General features: G+C 42.0%; 1 protein-coding gene across 9 annotated transcripts in view; it reads left to right on the top strand.

Annotated features, from left to right (window-relative positions):
- The first annotated feature begins 684 nt into the window (after positions 1-684).
- Positions 685-19,540, top strand: part of usp48 (ubiquitin specific peptidase 48) — a 243,158-nt gene continuing 224,302 nt past the window's right edge. For all 9 annotated transcript variants that reach the window (XR_010016075.1, XR_010016074.1, XR_010016076.1 and 6 more), the window contains exon 1: positions 685-3,085. Coding sequence is in view for 4 of the 9 variants with exons in the window: in XM_063033066.1 (XP_062889136.1) it covers positions 2,952-3,085 (134 nt within the window). In the remaining 5 variants the exon portion in view is untranslated. The remainder of the gene's footprint in view (positions 3,086-19,540) is intronic.

The raw sequence follows: 19,540 nt of genomic DNA, 5'->3' as shown, positions 1-19,540 counted from the left end.
CAAAGGTTAGCAGTGTTGTGGGTAGTCTGGAGGGTTGGCAGAGGTTACAGCGGAACATCAATAGGATGCAGAACTGGGCTGAGAATTGGCAGATGGAGTTCAATCCAGGTAAGTGTGAAGTGGTTCATTTTGGTAGGTTCAATTGGAAGAAAGAATTTGATATTAATGGTAATACTTTTGGCAGTGTGGAGGATCTTGAGGTCTGTGTCCACAGGACACTCAGAGCTGCTGCATACGTTGACAGTGTTGTTAAGAAAGCGTATTGTGTGTTGGCATTCATCAACCGTGGGATTGAGTTCAAGAGCCGTGAGGTAATGTTACAGATATATAAGAGCTTGGTCAGACCCCACTTGGAGTACTGTATTCAGTTCTGGTCACCTCACTACAGGAAGGATGTGGAAACCATAGAAAAGGTGCAGAGGAGATTTACAAGGATGTTGCCTCAATTGGAGAGCATGCCTTATGAGAATAGATTGCACACACTTGGCCTTTTCTCCTTGGAGTGACAGAGACGAGAGGTGACCTGATAGAGGTGTACAAGATGATGAGGGGCATTGATCATGTGGATAACCAGAGGCTTTTACCCAGGGCTGAAATGGCTAACATGAGGGGGCATAGTTTTAAGGTGCTTGGAGGGGATGTCAGAGGTAAGTTTTTCACACAGAGATTGGTGGATGTGTGGAATCTTTTTAATAATTTTTCAAAATTATACACTCAATAACGCAGTTGGTACAAAGAGATTGGAAAAATGTTCATCAGCATATATAAAATGAATTTTAAGTAACATAGATATAAAAGACTTGCAAACTCATAATGAGATTAAACATTAAAAAAAGAAATAATAAGAAAAAAAATATATAAACAAAAAACCCCAAAAGAAAAAGACAAAAAATCCCCCCAAAAAAACGCAAAACAGGGCTACACCAACAGCTTGTATAAGCTAGCGCATTCAATAATGTCGTTAACGCCACTCCTCTCATCATATAATTTGTTTAGAAAAAAGATTTGGAAAGGTCAGATTACATCATATGAAAATATTGCATAAAAGGTTTCCAAGTTTCTTCAAATTTAACCGAAGGGTCAAAAATACCACTTCTAATTTTCTCTAAATTTAAACTTAACATGGTTTGAGAAAACAATTGGAATGTAATTGGAGGATTAGTTTCCTTCCAGTTCAACAAAATAGATCTTCTCGCCATTAAAGTAACTATCATTCAACAGGCTGAAGAAGACAAAGATCTATGTTCTACCATTGGCAATCCAAAGATTGCCGTAATAGGATGAGGTTTTAAATCGAAGCATAGAACTGTTGAAATAATATCAAAAATGTCTTTCCAATATTTTTCCAAAAGAGGACAGGACCAAAACATATGAGTTAAAGAAACCACTTCAGAGTGACGTCTATCACAAGTAGGGTTTATATGGGAATAAAAACGAGCTAGTTTATCTTTGGACATATGAGCTCTGTGTACTACTTTAAATTGTATTAATGTATGTTTAGCACATATAGAAGAAGTACTAAGTAATTGAAAAATTTTTTCCCGTTTCTCTATAGGTAGGGAAAGTTGAAGTTCCCTTTCCCATTCATTTTTGATTTTATCAGATATATCTGGCTGTAATTTCATAATTATATCATAAATTATTGCTATTAATCCCTTCTGCAAAGGATTAAAACCTAAAAATTTATCAAAAATGCCAGAAGGATAACAGCGTCTTTTAAGAGCTTAGGAAAATAAGAGGGCTATGCACGAGGAAAATTATAAGCAGTCTCTGGAGTAGGTTACATGGTTGGCACAACATTGTGGGCCGAAAGGCCTGTAATGTACTGTAAATTTCTATATTCTAAGATACATTTTGAGCACTTCCCTCTGCCTCATATCTAAAAGAAATATTTATCATTTACGTTTCTCCAACTGTCTACATTGTACTTCTACATCTGTCATTATGTTGATCACTCATATGGCTTGTCTACATACTCCTACATGTTTGCACCCCCTCGCCAGTCAAACATTGAATTCTTGCCATCAGCAAGTGTATCGTCAGACCACTCACGCCTGTCGTTGATATAGGGTATGATGTAGTCTATGTTGGTTCCAGGATTACTAAAGACTCTTGTAATCAAAGGGGAATTGTAAGTGGATCTAAAATAGGTTTTGTGTCAGAGGCGTGACTGTCAACAGTTCTGAGAAAACAAAACACTTAAAGAGCACTGTAGGCCAGGCAGCGTCTGCAAAGAGAAATAAGTAGTCGATGCTTTGGGTAGAAACCCTTCATAAGGACAATCCTGAAGAAGGGTCACGGCTGGAAATGTTGTCTGTTCGTTTCCCCTCCATAAATGCTGCCTGACCCACTGAGTTCCCTTCCTCTAGTTTCTTGGACCTGCAGCCTCTCTGGTGTCAGCCACATGAAACATTCTCTCTCCACAGAAGCTGCCTGACCCGTTTATTTAAGTTTTCAGCAGCTGCAGATTCTTCCCTTTGAACTGTTGACGGGGGTTTTCGACCGGAAATGCTGGTCCCTGTTTCCCTCTTCACCGAAGCCGCCTGACCTGCTGAATGTTTAGGATCTGGCAGGCCGTTCGCAGCGGGGTTCCCTCGCCTCCTGCGGTGCGCAGCGACGTTTAAACTCAAGTCACATTCATTCGATTCGCAGCGTGGCCGAGACATTCACCCGAGCCGCCTGCCCGCTCGCAAGGCGAACTCTAGCGGTCTGCGGGCTGCCTGCGTACCACGCCACGGCTTGCTGCGGTCATCGACGTCACCCTCGCCCTGTGCTCCTTTGAGCTGTACGTCACGTTCTCGGTTGCTTGGCGGCGCAAAGCAGGCCCGGAGCTGGAGCTGAAGCCGAGGCCTCGGGCGTGGGGATAGGAGGCCCTCCTACTGCGGGAGTCCCGGAAACACTCTCTCCGTCCCTCCCTATCCGCCCCGCCGTCGGTAGAACTCAGCGCGCCCATGGCCCCCAAGCAGCAGCTGGAGAAGGCGGCCTGGCAGTGGGCGGAGAGCGTCAGGCCGGAGGAGGTGCAGCAGGAACACGTCGAGCTGGCGTACCGCATCCGCCTGGGATCGTGCCGGAGGGACGCCCGCAGGTACAGGGGCACAGCGTGGGGCAACAAGGTGCGCCTAGTGACACTCGGCCGCCTCCAGGCCCCGAGGGGCGTGAGTCGTAAAGATGACGACGCCTTGGTGACCCTGGATCCGCTGGGAGGCGGGGGTGGGGGGGGGTGCAGTTTGACCCGTGCTACGGTGACCGCCTCACTAGTGTGTGTGGCATTTTATGATCTGCTGAGCGTTTGAAGAGCCTATTCATTATAATGTGATGCTCCTTGGGCGATCCGATGATCGGTAAATAACTGCAGCCACTACCTTGCAGCTGGCGGCATATTTTTTTCTCAGCCCAAATATACTATGTGTCATCTGAAATTCAAAATATACAGTCTGCTTTAGTGCCATTTTAGGTGAGTGTGGCTGGTCATCCTTGGTATGCTTTATAGCAGGTGGCAGTAGCCTTTATGAGAATCATTTTCCCTTTAAGCTAGCCAGGGATTTTTTGGTCTGTTGGATTGACATAATCCTACGCACTTTGGAGTTTTGTTATAACCTGCGTTCAAAGCATGAAGGCTGCTGGGCTTGGTAAGTGCAAGCAATATAGCTCATTATTTGTTCTGAATGAGATGTCTGTGGTCACTGTCAAAGTTCAAAGTAAATTCATTAGTAGAGTACATATATATCACCATATACAACCCTGAGATTCATTTACTTGTAGACATACTCAATAAATCTCATAACCATAACAAAATCAATGAAAGACTGCACCAACTGGGTGACAACAAACTGTACAAATACTAAAAGAAAGAAAAAAATGAAACATTTATAATAAATAAAGTGATAAATATCGAGACCATGAGGTGAAGAATCCTTCAAAGTGTTTTGGAAACAGTTCAGTGATGAGGCAAGTGAATTTTAGTGAAGTTATCCCCTTTGGTTCAAGAGTGTGATTGTTGAGGGGTTGTAACTGTTCCAGAACCTGGTGGTGTGAGTCTTGGGACTCCTGGACCACCTTCCTGATGGCAGCAGACCTGGGAGGTGGGGGTTCCTGATGATGGACGCTGTTTTCCTGTGACGGTGCTTCATGTAGACATCTGAATGGTGGAGAGGACTTTACCCATGGTGGACTGAGTGGTATCGACTACTTTTTGGAGGATTATACATTCAAGGGCTGTAATGCAGTCCCACAATATACTCCCCACCACACATATATTGAAGTTTGTCAAACTTTTGCATGTCATGCCAAATCTTTGCAAACTTCTAAGGAAGGGGGGGGGGGCTGCCGTTCATCCTTTATAATTGTACTTGCCTACTGGGGTCAGGACAGGTCATCTGAAATGATAACATCTGCACTGATGAGGTTTTGAAATGCAAACTTGATACGATTAAGTTAAGAGATAATTTGATGATTTATACACTATAAACAATTGCTGTCCATTTTTTCTGCCAGTAAGTTGAAGGGAAGATCAGTAAAATTAATCTACATGCTCAGAGCTTCATTTTGGCACACAGTCTATTTGACCAATTTTGAAACTAAATGTCCAAAACGTGTCAGCGTTATGTTACAGAGAACTAGTGATCTTTATATTGTATTATTTTAGTAAAAAATTGGAATTTTTGTGCCTTGATATAAAAACAATGAAGTATTTTTGAAGTACCGTACAAGTACAGCCCATATTACCATTGAGCACAGCTACAAATCAGAATCAAGTTTAGTATCACTGGCATATGTTGTGAAATTTGTTGAATGTTGTCACAAAAAAGCAAAGACCCCCCACATTAGGCTGCTCTTCTCACTGCTACCATCAGGAAGGAGGTACAGGAGACTTGGGTATGACTACCACCAGGTTTAGAAACAGTTATTACCCTTCAGCCATCAGGCTTCTGAACTAGTGTGAACGAATTCACTCACTTCAATTCTAAACTTATTGCTGAACACAAGCTATGGACTTGCTTTCAAGAACTCTACAGCTCATGTTCTCAGTGTGAAGTAGCTATCCTATTTATTTATTGCCTTTTTATCATTAGTGCGCATGCGCCGGTCGTGCATGCAGCCTGTTACAGCCATTCCGATCAGTATTCTTACTTTCTTCTTCTTACTTTTTAAACTTTTTTGTATTTTGTATTTTTGTATTTTTTGTATTTTTTTTCACGGTAACATGTGGAAGCTGTACCCTCTCTAACATGCTGGTAGAGAGAGTTTTATTTCGGTTTTTAGCGCTGGAAGTAATTACATTCGACACGTCTCATTAGCGGGACAGAAGCATGGTCGCATTGTTTATTCCAGGGACCAGCTGCTTGCGCTAATGCCGACCGGTTTAGCGAGCAGAGTGGCAGACACCCCTGCTGAAATCTGGAGGAAAACACACAGGGGATGCAGAGGGGGATCACAAAGTCGAGGAAAGAAGATCGAGACTGGGTCGAGACAACAGAGACTTATGCAGAAGAGGAGTTCGCTGGGTAATAAAATGGACGAGTTCACGGCGCTAGCCAGGCGTCGGAGAACATTTCGGGAGTGCAGTGTTATGTGTTTCACTGGAACGGGGCTGCACGAGGACATACCCGATCAAAACTTTTCCATGGACGGCTTCCAGACTGTTCGGGCTGACTGGAAGTGCACTGAGAGCGGTAAGCGTAAAGGAGTTGAGTGCTTACTGTTCTGGTTAACAACAGATGGTGCAATCTGGGTCATAATACGATCGGGGAGCGTGTTTGTAGACTGGATATTGAACTTTTTACTGTTGGACTTTGGCCATATTCCACTGAGATACAACACCGGGTGGCACGGGAGGTCGTTCCTGCCTGTGACCATCAAACTTGCAGCTCCTCCCGTGGAGGGTCAGACACCCTGAGCCAATAGACTGGTCCTGGACTTAATTTCCATCTGGCATAGTTTGCATTTTGTTGTTTGATTGTTTGTGGTTTTTGTATTGCTATATTTATGCTCTATTCTTGGTTGGTGCGGCTGTAACGAAACCCAATTTCCCTCGGGATCGAAGTATATCTCTCTATCTATCTATCTATTTTTGTATTTGCTCAGTTTTATCATCTCTTGTACATTATTTGTCAGTCTTTGATTCTATGTAGTTTTTTTTTCATTTGTTCAAAAAGTGGTTCATTTTGGTAGGTCAAATATGATGGCAGAATATAGTATTAATGGTAAGATTTTTGGCAGTGCGGAGGATCAAAGGGATCTTGGGGTTTGAGTCCATAGGACACTCAAAGCAGCTGTGCAGGTTGACTCTGTGGTTAAGAAGGCATACAACATATTGGCCTTCATCAATCGTGGAATTGAATTTAGGAGTCGAGAGGTAATGTAGAGCTACTTAGGACCCTGGTCAGACCCCACTTGGAGTACTGTGCTCTGTTCTGGTTGCCTCAATGCAGGAAGGATGTGGAAACTATAGAAAGGGTGCAGAGGAGATTTACAAGGATGTTGCCTGGATTGGGGAGCATGCCTTATGAAAACATGTTGAGTGAACTCGGCCTTTTCTCCTTGGAGCGACGGAGGATGAGAGGTGACCTGATAGAGGTGTATAAGATGATGAGAGGCATTGATCATGTGGATAGTCAGAGGCTTTTTTCCAGGGCTGAAATGGCTGCCACAAGAGGGTACAGGTTTAAGGTGCTTGGGAGTAGAGATGTCAGGGGTAAGTTTTTTACGCAGAGAGTGGTGAGTGCGTGGAATGGGCTGCCGGCAACGATGGTGGAGGCGGATATGATAGGGTCTTTTAAGAGACTTTTGGATAGGTACATGGATCTTAGAAAAATAGAGGGCTATGGGTAACCATAGTAATTTCTAAGGTAGGGACATGTTCGGTACAGCTTTGTGAGCTGAAGTGCCTGTATTGTGCTGTAGGTTTTCTATTGTGTTTCTTTGTTCTACTGTGAATGCCTGCAAGAGATTGAATCTCATGGTAGTATATGGTGATATGTATGTACTTTGATAATAAATTTACTTTGAACTTTGCATTGTAGTATTGCAGCCAATTTTGTGATTGACCATTTTTAATTGACAACATTGGTAACCGGAAAAAAACAATAAATGCTGAAAATACTCAAAGTTCAGCAGCATCTCCTGAGGAAGAAACAGTTAATGTTTTTGGCCACTGAATGGCTTTTCAGAGCAGCTTGTGCTTGCGTCCACTTGGGAAAGGCCAGCTTAGATTGGGTGCTGTGTAATAATTAAGGAGCTGAAGGTGAAAGAACCTTTAGGAGACAGTGAATATAATATGATTCAATTCATACTGTAATTTGATGGGGAGAAGCAGAAGTCACATGTATCAGTATGACAATAGAATAAAGGGAATTACAGAGGCATGAGAGAGGAGCTTGCCCATGTGGATTGGAGGGGGATACTGGTGGGGATGACGGCAGAACAGAGGTGGCTGAAGTTTCTGGAAATAGTTCACAAGGTGCCGGATAGATTATGTCCCACAGAAGAAGTTCTCAAACGGCAGGGGTAGGCAACCATGGCTGACAAGAGAAGTTCAGGACTGTATAAAAGCCAAGGAAAGGGCATATAAGGTAGCAAAAGTGAGTGGGAAGTTGGTTGATTGGAAAGTTTTTAAAATCCAACAAAAGGCAACTAAAAAGCCAAGAGAAGGGAAAAGATTAAATACGAGGTCAAACTAACCAATAATATAAAGCAGGATACTAAAAGTTTTTGTTTTCTGTTATATGAAGATTAAAAGGGAGGTGAGAGTTGATACTGGACCACTGAAGAATGATGCTGGTGAGGTAGTAATGGGAGAAAAGGAAATGGTGGATGAACCTAATGGGTACTTTGCATCAGTCTTCACTGTGGAAGACACTAACAGTGTGCCAGAGGTCCGTGAGTGTCAGGGAGCAGGAGTGAATAAAAGAAAAAATGAGCAAACTGAAAGGTCTTAAGATGGATAAATCCCCTGGACCAGATGGATGACTTCCCAGGGTGCTGAATGAGGTTGCAGATGAGATAACAGATGCATTGGTTATGATCGTTCCAAGAATCACTTAATTCTGGCTTGTTTCAGGAGGACTGGAAAATTCCAAATGTCTCTCCACTCATTAAGAAGGAAGGAAGACAAACGAGTAAATTATAGGCCAATTAACCTAACCTCAGTGGTTGGGAAAATGTTGGAGTCCATTACTAAGGAGGAGGTTTCAAGGTAGTTGGAGAAAAATTATAAAATAAGTCAAAGTCATCATGGTTTCTGTTAAGGGCAATATTGCATGACAATTCTGTTACAGAGTTCTTTGAGGAAGTAACAAGCAGGGTGGACGAAGGAAAGGATTTAGATTACTTGGATTTTGAGAAAGCATTTGATTAGGTGCCACACATGAGGCTGCAACAAGATAAAATCCTATGGCGTTACAGGAAAGATACCGGTGTGGATAGAGCAGAGGTCCCCAACCTTTTTTGCACCGTGGACCAGTTTATTATTGACAATATTCTTGCGGACTGGCCAAACGGGGGCAGGGGGCGGGTGTTCAAGCAGGGTTAAACTCAACTGAACATGTCTTTTACAGTTAGGGTTGCCAACTTTCTCACTCCCAAATAAGGGACAAAAGTAGCAGTCAAATCCTGGGATACTTTACCCCAGGAAAGACTACCATGAAGCCTTGCATGGGTACCTGTGTGCACATGCGTGTACGTGCCGATTTTTTTCCCCCCACAAATTGGTTTTGCCTTCATCTTCCTGACTACACTGTACATACATTATTTCTACTTTATATAGGCTGTGTATTTATCATATCATTTCTGCTTTTACTATATGTTAGTGTTATTTTCGGTTTTATGTGTTATTTGGTATGATTTGGTAGGTTATTTTTTGGGTCTGTGAACATTCAAAAATTTTTCCCGTATAAACTAATTGTAATTGCTTCTTCGCTTCACACCATTTCGGCACGAAAGGTTTCAAGGAACACTCAACCTTAGCGGGGGAAATATGGGACAAGGGCGGTCCTGTATGGGACAAACCAATTTAGCCTAATATATGGGATGTCCCGGCAAATACGGGACAGTTGGCAACCCTATGTTCAAGTTCAACAGTACGTGACAGGGAATGAGGAAAAGGTGCAGCTGACTCGTATCATTTCCTCGTGGCCCGGTCGCACATGCTTTGCGGCCCGGTGGTTGAGGACCGCTGGGATAGAGGAATGGATGACAGACAGGAGGCAGCGAGTGGGAATAAAGGGGGCCTTTTCTGGTTGGTTGCCAGTGATTTAGTGGTTTTCCTCAAGGGTCAGTATTGGGACTGTTACTTTTCACATTGTTTGTCAATGATTTAAATAATGGAATTGATGGCTTTGTCACAAAGTTTGCAGATGATAGTTGGTGGGGTCGGTAGTGCTGAGGAAGCAATGCAATTGCAGAAGAACTTAGAGAAATTGGAAGAATGAGCAAAAAGTGGCATATGGAATGCAGCGTTCGAGAATGTATAATCTATTTTAGGAAAGGAACAATAATGCGGACTATTACCTAAATGGGAGGGAGGTTCAATCCTCAGGTGCAGAGGTATTTAGGAGTCCTTGTGCAAGACTCCCAGATGGTCAATTTACATGTTGAGTCTGTGATAAAGAAGGCAAATGCAATGTTGGCATTCAAGGGGAATAGAATATAAAACCAAGGAGATAATGGTTTTATAAGAAACTAGTCAGGCTGCACTTAGAGTATTGTCAACATTTTTGGGCTCCATATCTCAGAAAGGAAGTGTTGTCATTTGAGAGAGTCCAGAGGAGGTTCACGAGGATGATTCCAGGAATGAAGGGGTTAACATATGAGGAGCATTTGGAAGCTTTAGACCTGTACTCACTGGAATTTAGAAGAATGCGGTGGGGGGGCGGTGGGGAGGGTGGTGTATCTCATTGAAACCTAGCAATTATTGAAAGGACTAGATAAGGTGGATGTGGAGAGGATGTTTCCAGTGGTTGGGGTTCCCAGAACTAGAGGGCACAGCCTCAAAATTGAGGGCAACCCTTTAGAATAGAGGTAAGGAGGAATTTTTTTAGCCAGAGAGTAGAGAGTCTGTGGAATGCTCTGCCACAGACATCTGTGGAGGCCAAGACCGTGCATATATTTGAAGCAAAAATGAATTGTTTCCTGACTGGTCAGGGCATCAAAGGTTATGGTGAGAAGTCTGGTGTATGGAGTTGAGTGGGATCTGGGAACAGTCATGATGGAATGGCAGAGCAGACTCGATGGGCTGAATGGCCTAATTCTGCTCCTATGTCTTAGGGTCTTTTGGTATTACGAATATTTCTGGCAATTTTGCTACCGGGAATAACTTTTCATAACAGGACAATGGGATTTTCTTTTTTGTTGTTGATCAAGCCTTAATGTTTGGATCACACTCGGAAAACTGAACTCAATTTTGGTCTCTAAGGTAGAGAAGCTCTGGGGAAAAGTTTGAAAAGGAGTTCACTAAGGTATAATCAGAACTGAAAGTAGAATGGCCAAGAATGAGTGAACAGGTTGGCATTGTTTCCTTTCAGTAAAGAAAGGATAAACAATGACCTACTTCAAGTTTTTTCCCTAATTGTAAAGGAGTTCAGTATGTTAGAGATGGTAATACACTATCACATAGAAAGGAGTCAGTAGCGAAGTCTCATGAATGCAGTCGAAGTCCCACTGAGGAAATTTTCTTTAGTCTGGAATGATAAGAATGTGGAACTTATTGCAGCATGGAATACCATATATGCATTAAAGAGTAGAAAGGTAAGGAAATAAGTAAAAAAAAGGAACAGTATGTTCATAAGGTGGCAGGTGATTTCTAGTGGACTTGAGTTTGAATGATTTGGAATTTGTAATATTTAATATTTGTAATATATAATTAAGGAAGTGTAGTAGGGGGAGTATGTCTGTCAGGGCACCAGTGGTGAGTGAACCCAAGCCACATACAACTGAGTGGCAGGGTACAAGGTTACTGGGTGTAAATTGGCATTTGTTCCTAAACAGAGCTACCAAGTTTTGGTGCTATTGGCCAGACAGTCTACAAATCAGTGAATTTGAATGAATCAAATACAGTGGAAGCAGACAGACCAACTGCCTTTGTTCTTGAATCATTTGAATTCACTTGTAGACTGTGGTACTTTCTGGCCAACAATGCTTTTTATCATGTTTGAGCTTCCTCTGTTCATATTTTCGTAGGTTAGTTACCGACACAGAGCATTTCCATGCCAACAAGGTAAATTTTGTGTACTAGCATTAATAATCATGTATAAGCTCCCAAGAGGGAAAAAAGCAGGACTTAACTTTTGTGATGCTTGATTAACGATGCCACTTCAGTCATTATAATAATTTTCACAATAGAGTGTGTAGTTTTATTGGAGGAAAAATTAAAAACTTGACTACCAGTATGCCTGAGCAACCACATAGATAGATTTCAGAGTTGGATTAAGGCAGCCTATTGATTTGGTCTATCGGCACACTAGTGCACTACCCATTTGTACTCAGATAAGTAGAATGGCAGAATATGGTGGAACTCCAATGTGCTTGACAATGTTAGATAACAAATTAATGGAATACTTTTGGAGGTGGAAAAGTTGGCAAAATATTTGGTTGTAAATGAGTGATTTGATATGAGTGTTCAGGCCCACTTGTTTCATATTGTGAGGGTCCCTTCCAGAAAGAAAGAACAAAATTGCAATGAATTTTCATAATGGTCTTTGTTAAAAAATCTTGTGGGATGAAAATGATAGTTCCTGTTGCACTAAATTGCCTTTTCTGATTGTAGATAGCAGCATTAATGATACTGCATTTAGAATAACTATTTTATTCTAATTGTGCTAATTTGTTCTCTCTGATTTCATTCATAAAGTGAGAGCACATTAAAGGATATTTTCTAGGCGTGCCCGTTCCCTGGTTGACACATTAAAGTTGTAACAGTTGAAGTGTTATATGCATACAACAAATAAAAGATGACCAATTGGTACATCTGTACTCTCAAGTTGCCACCAAGTATCAGGGCCTTCAAGATTCCCTATCAATCAGTACTTTTAAAATTTTTGGCAGAGACAAAAAAGTAAGATTAAATAAACAGCTTTGGGGCAAAATGTCTCTAACTTCCCTGAGTTCAGTTTACTTCAGGAGCATATCAAGTTCCTTTTATGACACTTGCATTGAATCTACAGTACCAAAATGAACAGAGACTTGGAATCAGAATCAGGTGTGTGTGAGGTAGTTCACTGGTTCAATGTCCATTCAGAAATCAGATGGCAAAGGGAAGAAGCTGTTCCTGAATCACAGTGTGTGTCTTCAGGCTTCTGTACTTCCTTTCTGATGGTAACAATGAGAAGAGGGCATGTCTTAGGTGGTAGGTGTCCTTAATGACAGACACTGCCTTTTTGAGGCACCGTTTCTTGAAGGTGTCTTGGGTAGAATGGGGGCTGGTACCCATGATGGAGTTGACTAATTTTACAACTCTCTGCCGTTTACTTTGATCCTGTGCAGTAGCCACCCATACTAGACAGTGATGCATCCAGTCAGAATGCTCTCCACAGTACATCTGTAGAAATTTTCAAGGAGTGTTTCAGACGACGTGCCTAATCTTTTCAGACTCCGAATGAAATATAGCCACTGTCTTGCCTTCTTTATAGCTGCATCAATATGTTGCATCCAGCTAAGGTCCTCAGATATTGACACCCAGAAACTTGAAATTGCTCACTCTTTCCACTTCTGATCCATGAGGATTGGTTTGTATTCCCTTGTCTTATACTTTTGTGAAGCCCACAATCAGCTCTTTGAGTACAAGGTTGTTGCTGCGACACCACTCAACTAGCTGATGTATCTCGCTCCTGTATGCACTCTCGTGACCATCTGAGCAAATCTGTGCTCTGCCTACCCACACCGTCATAGGTGTAGAGAGAGTAGAGCAGTGGGCTAAGCACACATCTCCCCGTAATACTTCTGCCCTGAACTAATCAGGAAACCTGTGCCTTAGAAATACCCACGGACTTGGCTTCCATAGCTGAATGTGGCATTGAATTCCATAGATTCAACACTCTCTGGCTAATGAAATTCCTCTTCTGCTCCATTCTAAATGGATGCCCCTCTTTTCTGAGGCTGTGTCCCCTGGTCTTAGACTCTTCTCTCCCCCCCCCCCAGAGGAAACATCCTCTCCTCATCCACTCTGTTGAGGCCTTTCATTCTTAATTCCAATGAGTACAGGCCCAGAGCCATGGAATATTCAGATCCTAGGACTCTGAAACCCTACAGGACTCTGCAGAGAGTGGTGCAGACAGCCCAGTGCATCTGTAGTGAACTTTCCATGATCCAGGACATTTACAAGGACAGGTGTGTAAAAAGGACCCGTAGGATCACTGGGGACCAAGCCACAATCTATTCCAGCTGCTACCATCCAGGAAGCAGTACCGCAGCGTAAAAACCAGGATCAACAGGCTCCGGGACAGCTTCTTCCACCAGGCCATCAGATGGATGAACTCATGCTGATTTGAGTTTACTCTATATTATATTGACTGTTCTATTTATCATAAATTATTATGAATTACTATGATTGCACATTTAAATAGAGACGTTACGTAAAGATTTTTACTCTTCATGTATGTGAAGGATGTAAGTAATAAAGTCAATTCAATTCAATGATTTCCAGCATCTGCAGATTTTCTCATTTGTCATATGATAAGTCTTTCAATCCTGGAATCATCTTTGTGAACCTCCGTTAACTCCTTTGAACTCTCTCCTACGTCAGCACATCCTTTCTGAGATAAGTGTCCCAAAACTGCTTACAGTGCTCTAAGTTAGGCCTCACCAGTGTCTTATAAACTACAACATTACATCCTTGTTTTTATATTCTAGTCATCTCAAAATGAGTACTAAAATCAAATTTGCCTGCAAATTAACCTTCAGGGAATCCTGCACGAGGACTCCCAAATCTCATTGCCCCTCAGATATTTGAATTTTCTCACCTTTTAGAAAATGGTATATGCTGTCATTCCTTCTACCGAAGTGCATGACTATACATTTCACAACAGTGTATTCCATCTGCTGCTTCTTTGCCCATTCTCCTAATCTGTCGATAAGTCCTTCTGTAGCTTCTCTGGTTCCTCAGCACTACCTGCCCCTCACCCTATATTCATATCGTCCTCAAATTTGGCCACTAAGCCATCAATTCCTTCATATAAATCATTGACGTATAATGTAAGAAGAAGCAGACCCAACACAGATTCCTGTGGAACACCATGTAGTTACCAACAGCCAACCAGAAAAGGCTCCCTTTATACCCACTCTTGGCCTCCTGCGAATAAGCCAATGCTCTAGACAAGCTAGCATCTTTCTTGTAATACTTTGGGCTCTTATCTTGTTAAGCAGCCTCATGTGTGGCAACTTATCAAAGGCTCTTCTGTATCGTGCTTGTTATTTCTTCAAAGATATGTCAGGCAGAAATTTCCCTGAAGGAAACCAGGCTGACTTCAGCCTATTTTATCATGTGCCTCCAACTGGTCTGCAATTTACTTTTCTCTGCCTCTCTCCCTTAAAGAGTGAAGTGACATTTGGAAGTTTCCAGTCTTCTGGAACCATGCCAGAATCCCTTGATTCTTGAAAGATCATTACTAATGCCTCCACCATCCCTTTGGCCACCTCTTTCAGAAACCTGGGGTGTATACCATCTGGTTCAGGTGATTCAGTTTCCCAAGAACCTCCTCTCTAGTTATGGTGCCCCCTGACACCTGGAACTTCCACCATACCACTAGTGACTTCAAAATTGAAGACTGATGCAATATACTTAGTCAGTTTGCCCTTCATTTCCTTGTCCTCCATTACTACGTCTCCAGTATCATTTTCCAGCAGTTCTCACCTCTCTTTTACACTTTATGTATCTGAAGAAATTTTTCTTATCCTCTTTAATACTATTGGCTAGCTTACATTTGTATTCCTTCTTTTCATTCTTTTAGTTGCCTTCTGTTGGTTTTTAAAAGCTTCACAATCGAACTTCCCACTAATTTTTGCTCTATTATATGTCCTCTCTTTGGCTTTTATGTTGGTTTTGACTTCTCTTGTCAGCCATAGTTGCTTCATTCTGACTTTAAAATACTTCTTCTTTGGAATGTATCTATCTTGCACCTGCTGAATTGTACTCAGAAACTCCAGCCATTGCTTTTCTGCTATCATCTCTGCTAGTGTTCCCTGCCAATTAATTTTGGCCTGCTCCTCTCTCATGCCGCCGTAATTCCTTTTACTCCACTGTAATACTGATACATCAGTCTTTAGCTTCTCCTTCTCAAATTACAAGGTGAATTCTATTATGATCACTTGGCCCCTAAGGGTTCCTTTATCTTAAGCTCTTGAATCAATTCCAGTTTATTGCATAACACCCAATCCAGAATAACTAGGTAATAGTGGGCTCTACCATGAACTGCTCTAAGAATCCATCTTGTAGACATTCTAGAACTTCCCCCTCCAACCTGGTTTTCCCAATCTACCTGCATATTAAAATCCCCCATGACTATCATAACATTGTCCTTTTGACATGCATTTTCTATCTCGCGTTGTAATTTATAGACCACATCTTTGCTACTGTTGAGAGGCCTGTAAATAGGGCTTTTTACCCTTGCAGTTTCTTAGCTCTATGCATAATGATTCTACATCTTCTGATTGTATGTCACCTCTTTTTAACCATTTGAAGAACCATCCCACCCCCTCTGTCTACCTGCCTGTCCTTTCAATACAATGTGTATCCTTGTAAGTTTAGCTCTTAGCTGTAATCTTTTAGCCATGATTCAGTGATGTCCATGTCATATTTACCAATTTGTAACTGTACTACAAGTTCATCTACCTTATTTCATCTACTGTGTGCATTCAAATGTAACACCTTCAGTCCTGTGTTCGTCACCCTTTTTGATTCTGCCCCCTTTTAGGTTGCATCTCATCCCATTGACTGCAATTTTGCCTTTTCATCGGTCTCTCCTTGCCAGCAGTATCCCTACACACTGCCTGTTTCTAAATCAATTACCCCATCCCCAACCCTTCTGTCCAGTTCCCATCCCCAACCCTTCAGTCCAGTTCCCACCCCCCTGCCAAGTTAGTTTAAACCCTTCCAAAAGGCCCTAGTAAACCTACCCACAAGGATATTAGTCCCCTTCAAGTTAGGGTGTAACCCAGCCCTTTTGTACAGATTGTACCCTCCCCAGGAAGAGATCCCAATGATCCAGAAATCTGAACCTTTGCCCCCTGCATCCGTTCGTCAGCCACACAATCTATCAAGTCATTCTATTCTTATCCTCACTGGCACGTGGCACAGGCAGCAATCCATTGATTACTGCCCTTGAGGTCCTGCTTTTCAGCTTTCAGCCTAGATCCCTAAAAATCTCTCTTCAGGACTTCCTCACCCTTCCTATCTATGTCTTTAGTTCCAAAGTGTACCAAGACTTCTGGTTGCTCACCTTCCCCCTTTAGAATGCTGTGAATCTGATCTGAACCACCCTGATGCTGGTACTTGAGAGACAACATACCATCCGGATGTCGCTATCATGTCTAGAGTCTCCTCTCTATTCCTCTAACCATGGAATCTCCTATCACTACTGTAGTCCTCTTCACCTCTCTGCTATTCTGACCCACAGCACCAGACTCGGTGCCAGAGACCTGCTCACTGAAGCTCCCTCAACAGTATCCAAAGTGGTATACTTATTATTGCATGGAATGGACACCGGGGTGCTCTGTACCGGCTCCTTTCCTTCTGACAGTCACCCAATTACCCGCGTCTTGCAACCTAGGAGTGATCACCTCCCCTTAGTTTCTATCACTTCCTCAGTGTCCCGTATGAGCTATTAACTACTCCTCACTTCATACCCCAAACACTTTAATTTGTCTAATAATCCTTGCTATGGTAATGGAAGTTTTTCAAATCTCCCAATGCACAACATCAACTGGTTCCCCCATGTCTGTTCTGATTACAACCTTACAGTTCTAACAAATCAGTCCAATGTAATTTCCCTTTAAATCTCGATTCATTCTGCCAAATTAACTACCTTGTTACTTAATAATCCATTACTTTTCCGACTACTGCTGTGAGCATAACTGAGTTATCGTTGACTAGTTTATCTTTCCTTCCATTCTTAAATTTTGGGATTATTTTGCTTCTCATTCTGTGTACACTGAAATCTTCAGAAACTTGGAAAATGATACCCTGCATCCATCATTGCCATATTCATTAGCTTTAAAATTCTGGCATGCACTGTAGGTCATCAAGTCTGTAAGGAACCAATGTTAACTTTAGAGAATCTTTTGTTAATCTTTTGACCAGCATACATTTTTTCATTTTGTGTAACTAGGACTTACTGTAGTTAACTAGGATTGACGTCAGCATTTTCAAGTTCATACACATCATTTTTCACATATTTGTCATACTTTCAATAAAAGCACAATTTGTTGCTATAAAATATCATTCCTGGCCCTTTGCATGTAGAACAAATAGTAATTTTTCTTCATTCGCATTCAGTGGTAATCATTAAGATTACTATTAGCTGGCAAATGTTTTTGTATATGTGCCTAGTCCTTTCATTCAGACCATTAATGTATATGGTAGAGAAGGAACAGTGCTATAGCATTACCCTACAGGACACCAGTTACTTAATTCAACCAAAATTATTGTCATTATAGATGATCCTTCATTTTTGAAAATGCACCTCTAAATTTCTGATTCAACACTGTACTTTCATTCATTCCAGTCCCATGACATTCTCGTGCTTTATAAGGTAAATGTGGTTCAGCATCTAGTTCTCTTTTTTATTCTTGATTTTAAGCTGGTTGTGTGTCAATGGGCAGGTTCCAGACTACGGGTCAATGTAAGTAACCCAGGGGGTTAAGGAATAGGTACATCTGCACTTTTGATAAGATGAAATGTACAAGATTATTATCTTGTTAAAGGAATTTTAAACTTTACATATCAACTAACTCAGTAAAGCTTGTGAAGGAATCAAAATGATAATCTTAATGATGCCTTTTAATAACTTCCCAGTAAGTTACATCAAGCTACTGAGCCTGCGATTCTAGGAGTTTACTCTTTACCCTTATTGATTCTTCATTTATTACAGGAACATTCCAAGATTTTAAAAAGCTATTGTACCTAGGCACAGAGATCCTCTAAACGTAAACAGTTTTAGTAAACAAACATATATGTTTGCACAAATGCTATCTTGGTTAACATGCCTGATTCTAACTAACCCTATTTTTCCAGAATTGTAATTTCTCTTCCATTGATATTTACAACCCCCATATCAATTATATATAAATAGTGAAGGTTAGCCAGATAGAACGGTAGAGAACAGACTGAAAAAGATCACATACAGAAATCCTGTAGATGCTGGAAATCCAAACAACACACACAAAATGCTGGAGGAGGAGGAACTCAGCTGGCCAGGCAGCATCTATGGAAAAGAGTACAGTTGACATTTGGGGCCAACACCTTTCAGCAGGACTGGAGAAACAAAAGATGAGTTGGTTTAAACGGTGGGGCGTAGCGGAGGGATAGGTGCTAGGTGAAACCGGCAGGGGGAGTGGTGAAGTAAAGAGCTGGGAAGTTGATTGGTGAAAGAGATACAGGGCTGGAGACGGGAAAATCTATTAGGAGAGGACAGAAGGCCATGGAAGGAAAAAAAGTGGGGAAGAGCATGAGAGGGAGGTGATGAGCAGGCAATGAGATAAGCTGAGAGGAGGAAAAGGGAATGGGGAATGGTGAAAGGGGGAGGGGGTTGGGCATTACCGGAAATTCAAGAAATCGACATTCATACCATCAGGTTGGAGGCTACCCAGACAGAATATAAGGTATTGTTCCTTCAACCTGAGTGTGTCCTACATGGATTTTAGTAAGGCATTTGACAAGGTTCCACATGGTAGGTTTATTCAGAAAGTCAGGCATGGGATCCAGGGAAGTTTGGCCGGGTGAATTCAGAATTGGCTTGCCTGCAGAAGGCAGAGGGTTGTGGTGGAGGGAGTACATTCGGATTGGAGGGTTGTGACTAGTGGTGTCCCACAAGGATCGTTTCTGGGACCTCTACTTTTCATGATTTTTATTAACGACCTGGATGTGGGGGTAGAAGGGTGGGTTGGCAAGTTTGCAGACGACGCAAAGGTTGGTGGTGTTGTAGGTAGTGTAGAGGATTGTCGAAGAATGCAGAGAGACATTGATAGGATGCAGAAGTGGGCTGAGAAGTGGCAGATGGAGTTCAACCCGGAGAAGTGTGAGGTGGTACACTTTGGATGGACAAACTTCAAGGCAGAGTACAAAGTAAATGGCAGGATACTTGGTAGTGTGGAGGAGCAGAGGGATCTGGAGGTACATGTCCCTGAAAGTTGCCTCACTGGTAGATAGGGTAGTTAAGAAAGCTTGTGGGGTCTTAACTTTCATAAGTTGAGGGATAGAGTTTAAGAGTTGCAAGGTAATGATGCAGCTCTATAAAACTCTGGTTAGGCCACATTTTGAGTACTGTGCCCAGTTCTGGTTGCCTCACTATAGGAAGGATGTGGAAGCATTGGAAAGGGTACAGAGGAGATTTAC

The sequence above is a fragment of the Mobula hypostoma genome, chromosome 25 (assembly GCF_963921235.1).
Source record: "Mobula hypostoma chromosome 25, sMobHyp1.1, whole genome shotgun sequence".
Classification (NCBI taxonomy): domain Eukaryota; kingdom Metazoa; phylum Chordata; class Chondrichthyes; order Myliobatiformes; family Myliobatidae; genus Mobula; species Mobula hypostoma.
Note: the sequence above shows the minus strand (reverse complement) of the source record. Positions and strands in the feature narration are given on the sequence as shown.